Source organism: Rhododendron vialii, chromosome 3a, assembly GCF_030253575.1.
Source record: "Rhododendron vialii isolate Sample 1 chromosome 3a, ASM3025357v1".
NCBI lineage: Eukaryota > Viridiplantae > Streptophyta > Magnoliopsida > Ericales > Ericaceae > Rhododendron > Rhododendron vialii.
The window spans coordinates 22,774,793-22,780,468 of NC_080559.1; the positions used below are offsets into that span (position 1 = coordinate 22,774,793).

Sequence of the window (5,676 nt, forward strand, 5' to 3'; positions counted from 1 at the left end):
AATGTCCAACCTCACTATATCCATACGTCAATTGATCATCCATAGCTCAAGCATTCCAAACAATCAACCATGTCATAACATTGGCGAATAAATAAATACACTCCTTTCCCATATATATCACAATTCCCTAAGGAACTCGTTACTCATAACAACTCTACGACATACGACATACTAGTATCGAAACTTAGATCTCATGGAATGAACACCTATGGAGTTGGAAGATAAGTGAATCATGAGGACACGAATTTCTATGATACCTTTCGATTCGCTTGGCCGGCTCACCTCTACCAATCATACTCAACACAACACCTTGTAAAGCCTACGGTACTCCTAAACAACTAAACGATACATTTTCCATTTACAATGGTACTACGATTATGTCCAACGAGTGTCTCAGGAATAAGAACGATCAACGAATCCTTACTCGACGAACAACCAAGCTTCGAGATGGTTTATAGGTGTTTTAGAAATGTTAAAAGTGATCGGGGGTCAAAATAATGGAGTTTGGAGCAAGATGACAAAATCTATCCTTAAGCCCTGTTGTATAGATACTATCCAAACTAGTATCGATACAATAGTACCTAAAAATGTTCCAGAGATTCTTGTATCGATACTGACTAGAGTAGTATCGATACAGATGCCTGTTCGAGCAGATTTTCTTCAGATTTCAAGGATTCCAACAACAACAACAACAACCATAGACACGATTTACGACACAAATCAACTCATGAACATACAGATAGTGTAAGAAATCACTACCTCGAGTATCAAAGATGAACCCTAATGAGAGATCGAGCCCTAACTTCCAAAATTGACACCGAGAGCAATACATCTCCTCCGAGCGCTAGCCAACGATGCAAGAGCTCTAATACACGATTAGATGATGGATTAGAGGATGATTGACATGGGTTTTGAGTTTGGGCTGGGATTTTTGAGTGATGGAGCCGAGAGAGGGAGAGGAGCCAAGAGAGGGAGAGGAGATCGGGTGAAGAAAGACAATTTTGAGGAATTCTCTCCCCTACACACACACCCATGCATATATATACTCACAAAATTACAAATTGTACAAGCACCCCTCTACAAACAACCTTCTCACATTGACCCCAAATCAAATAATTCAATAAAATTCCTCATTTATTTCACATTTTAACATTAATAAATTCTTAAAACGATTTCCGAAAATACGAGTCTCTACAGCATTGAAGGAGGAGAGAGGATGGGGAAATGAGATAGAGATAAAGATAGAGACATGTTTCAGATTCAGAGAGGAGAGGCAATTTTGGAACAAAAAATTAGAAATCCTTGCCCGTACTTTTTCTAATAGGGCATGTTTCAGATTCAGAGAGGAGAGGCAATTTTGGAACAAAAAATTAGAAATCCTTGCCCGTACTTTTTTCTAATAGGGCATGTACTTCGAGAGGATTGGACCTCCTAAACTAGACCGGCCCGTAAATCATACAAATGAATGAAGTAAGTCATTCGTGAGCTGTCTGAGGCTCGTTTAGTACTAACAAGTTTAACATCAACTTTAACCACAGTAAGCATGGCGCGAGCTATGCTCGTTAAAATTTTATTGAGCTCGAACTCGGCTCAATTCGGCTAGCTTGCGAACTCACAACTCACGACTCCCCACACACACACACTCTCTCTCTCCTGCGAAAGTTCCCGTCTCCTAAACAGATCTGGGAACCAATTCACCTCTCCTTGAGCCTTGAGGAATCTATTTAGACGACCTGCCGCGATTATCATCGTGCATATCACGGTAACTTTCATTTATCAACCCGAATCACGTAGGGTTTTTTGGGAATCTATGATCTGGGTCAGAACTGATGGCTATTGCTTTTTGTTTTAGTTGATGGATTTTGTTTTACTGGATTCTTTAATGCATCGCACTATACTAATGGTATTCAATTGCATAATGCCAGTAAAGTTGTCCACTTTATGTTCGAGATATTTGGATCGATTCGCTGATTAAGTTCGGGTTCTGGGTTGAATTTCAAAATCCCCGGATTCAACAGAATGCACCAAAAGTTAATTTCCAGGTTGCTCATCAATTAATTAATTTCATATTATTCCATTTTTGTTGGTGGAACTCGGTATACTAGGTCTGAAAATGATTGGATTCTTATTTGTTTGACTTATTTTACTGTATTTCTATCCATGCACAATTTAGGTTGCTTGAGTTTAGGATATTATGTCTACCAATTGTGTGATTGACTGATTGCATTTCCTTTTTAGTTTCTGTCTATGAAAAATGTAGATGCCATATGGCTTATTAAGCAGAAATAATTTCTCAATTGCGCTAGATCCCCTCAAAGTGATCTTGTTGGAGGCCGGATCCCCTCGAAGTGATCAATTTCTCCCCCATCCTCTCTTTTTCTTTTAATTTTCGGAAGTGATCCTATAAAAAAATCACAGCATTTTGTATGTCTGATCATTTGAGTTATTTATTTTTTCTTTCTTTCTTTCTTTCTTTTTTTTTTTATAAATTTTCTCACCTGATTGTCCAGGTATCAAATTGGAGTTTTGAGTAAGTGGAACAACATTGTGGGAATCCCTTTTCATTTCTGTTTTTCGTTCTCATTTTCTGGAGAACGCATTGAGTTTTTTGACGAAAAGGTTTTTGAACTTGTTTCCGACGAAAAGGTTTTTGAACCTGTTTCCGAGGGATATTGTTGACATCAACCCATAATTCGTGAAAGTACAAAAGGACATGTCCCAATTCTCGAAACTGTTTCCTGCTTACAACACCAAACAAATGGGGTATATTTGTTTCCAGAAAAAAAAATATGAGAAGTGCTGTGCGAAAGTGTTTCTAAAAAGGCAACCAAATAGGAGCTGAACATTGTTATTTCTTAATTTCTCTTCTTTCATATGCTTCACCGCAATACTTATGAAAATGATTACGTTATTGATTTAGATTTGCCTGAGTTGGTTTATGTCTCCCTCAATTCATGCCATATGTTGTTGGATCAGTTCGGATAATTGTTTTTGTATTTGGGGTTTTTTTATTTTTTATTTTTCTAAATGTTCGATAATGGTCCTTGTTATAGGCCCTGCCAGTGTCCGAAACAGAGGAGAAATGGCTTCTTCGAAGGTGAAGAAAGCTAAAGCTACTTGGACAACTGCTTTCCATAAGATATTTGTGGATATATGTCTTGAGCAGACATTACAAGGGCATAAACCGGGGACATGTTTTACTAAGGTGGGTTGGAAAAATATGGTCGAATCATTCCACAGAAAGTCGGGCGTCAGGTACGAGAGCAGACAATTGAAGAATCACTGGGGTGTAACAAAGGAACAACGGAAGGTCTGGCTTAAGCTGATTGGCACTGGCAGTATGAGATGGGATTCAAATACCCAAAGATTTGGTGCGAGCGAAGAGGATTGGGCCAACTATATACAGGTAACTATGTAAAGCAAAGTAACTTCAAGACGTTTTCTTTATTGGAAAGTATATGGATATTTGTAACTCCCATGCACTTCAAGTATTAGAGGTAAGATATTCTTGATGGGTTTTGATTGCTACTTGCTTGTGATTTGTAGTGGAGGAACTATGTTTGAATTGTTATAGTTTCAGAATAAGTTTGTCAGCAAGTATTCCAAATTGTTTGGTTGACAATTTCTAACGAAAAGAAACTATTTTGAGCATCTCCAACCATACTTCAAATCTTCAAACTCATTTTTCAATCTTCAAAATGAAGGATGCAACCCCTCCAACCCTGCTTTCGATTCAGTTCTTCAAAATGAAGGATCACATTTGATTCTCTCTATATTGGAGAACCAAATGAGAAATGAATAACATTCTTCAAATTCGTTTTGCACTTTGAAATTCATATAACTTGTGATTTTGTAGAATAACTCAACTTATCTAAGATTAATACCATTAGATATGTGTTAAGAATATCTTCAAAATGAGATCAATAGGAAGTAAAATCTTAAATTTTAGAGGTAAAGTTGAATTTTGGAAAGAAATGAACAGATTTTTGGAAAGTAGAGATGAAAATGAAAAATTGTGGTTGGAGTGTGTGAATAATAATGTTGTTCTCTTTATACGCTTTTCGAGTAAGTTATATTATTTTGAGTTTCGAAATTAAGAATTTGGTTGGAGAAGCTTTTTGAGAAAGCATCAACATATTTCCACTTCCTCAAAGTCCATTTCTTATTGATAATATATGCGATATGAAATGATGAGCACTCATGCTTTTAAAATAGTTCTCTAAAGTTTTTTTTGAATGGCGTTTAATTTTTTTTCTTTGAACGGCATGAATAGTTCTCTAAGGTATTTTGTAAAAGCAGCAAAACTGATGCGGTAAGCTGCAAGTGCTTTTTTGAAGTGTTTCTGGTGTACGGTTAAGGAACGTAAATTGTGTACATGGATTAAGGAATGTACCTCCACTTTTTATATGTTAGTCTTAGTCAGTGTATCTCCAACAAAGGAGTTTGGGATTAAAAGGGCTTAAGACTAGCGATCCCCCATCCATTTTGTTTAGGGTTTAGTACATAGGGGTTAACTTTAAGGAAGTTTTATCGCAGGACAGTGCCGGCCTACCAATAGGCAATAAGTTGCTTATTCCAATAAAAGCGATCTGTACTATGTTGATCAGACTACCCTCATTTTAGATATGCAATGGGTTTTCTTGCAGGATAACCCTGAAGCTGCACAATTTAGGTTAAAAGGACTCCCTTTCTCAAATGAATTGGATATCATTTTTGACGGAACAGTAGCTAGTGAAGAAACAGAACCTTCAGCTCGGCGGAGGAAGCTCAGTGATGGTTCAACCTCCTCGCTTTTCCATATTGAAGGGCCGGTGGATGCAAGTCCTGAACTCAGAACTGATTGTGGAACTGACCACTTGAATGATGCAGTTGAATCAAGGGGCATTGTTATTTCTCGATCTTCACTAGGGAAACTCAACTATACTATTGGGGAATGCATTGAGTGCCTAGATGGGATGGAGGGAATAGAGCAAGGAAGTGACCTTTACTTCTTTGCTTTAGATATATTCTTGAAGAAGGAATATAGGGAAGTTTTCCTTCAATTAAAGAAGTCCAGCGTAAAGGCGGCATGGTTGCAACGAATGCAATCAGCTGGTCCTCCTTTACCGTTGCATTAGTACGATTGTCATGCCAACAACAGCTAAAGGTAGCTCGTATAGGCCATTATGCATCTTTGTGGCACTATGCTCTTTATTTCAGTTGCACCATTTTCTCCAATGCTAGAATTTTATGTTGGCAAATTGTCCGATTCATCATTCATGTGATATGTGTATTTGTGTGTATCGGCTTAAGTGGAACCATGGAATGGTGCATTCTCACTACATTGATTCTATCACAGACAGGAATGTGCAACTTGAGCATGTATAATGTACTTTTCTTCCTTCCTTCCTTTATTTCTTCTTCCTTTTTCGTTTTGCTTTACTTTTTCATGGGTGTGGTAAATAGAAGAATTTCTTGCTTTCCTATTAGCAGGATGACTGGGGTTGTTGTCTATAGCCTAGAGGGTGACGAACTACAGGGAAATTATTGTGAAGCTATTAGCTGCTTGATCTACTAAATTACCTGATAGAGACGTTGATATCGTTTTTGTCATGCATTTTCAAGAATACAGTTTGCTTTTGTTCTTAAGACAGTTGGCTGATGCTTGAGGCTTCTCACTGGGATCCTGCATATGGT

At 37.6% G+C, this 5,676-nt stretch overlaps 1 protein-coding gene across 1 annotated transcript; it reads left to right on the forward strand.

Annotated features, from left to right (window-relative positions):
• Positions 1-1,590: 1,590 nt before the first annotated feature.
• Positions 1,591-5,393, forward strand: LOC131320504 (L10-interacting MYB domain-containing protein-like). The gene is made up of 3 exons (XM_058351219.1): positions 1,591-1,762; positions 3,054-3,406; positions 4,647-5,393. The coding sequence occupies exons 2-3, from the start codon at positions 3,083-3,085 to the stop codon at positions 5,115-5,117; spliced, it is 795 nt and encodes a 264-aa protein (XP_058207202.1). The 5' UTR covers positions 1,591-1,762; positions 3,054-3,082; the 3' UTR covers positions 5,118-5,393.
• The last annotated feature ends 283 nt before the right edge of the window (positions 5,394-5,676 follow it).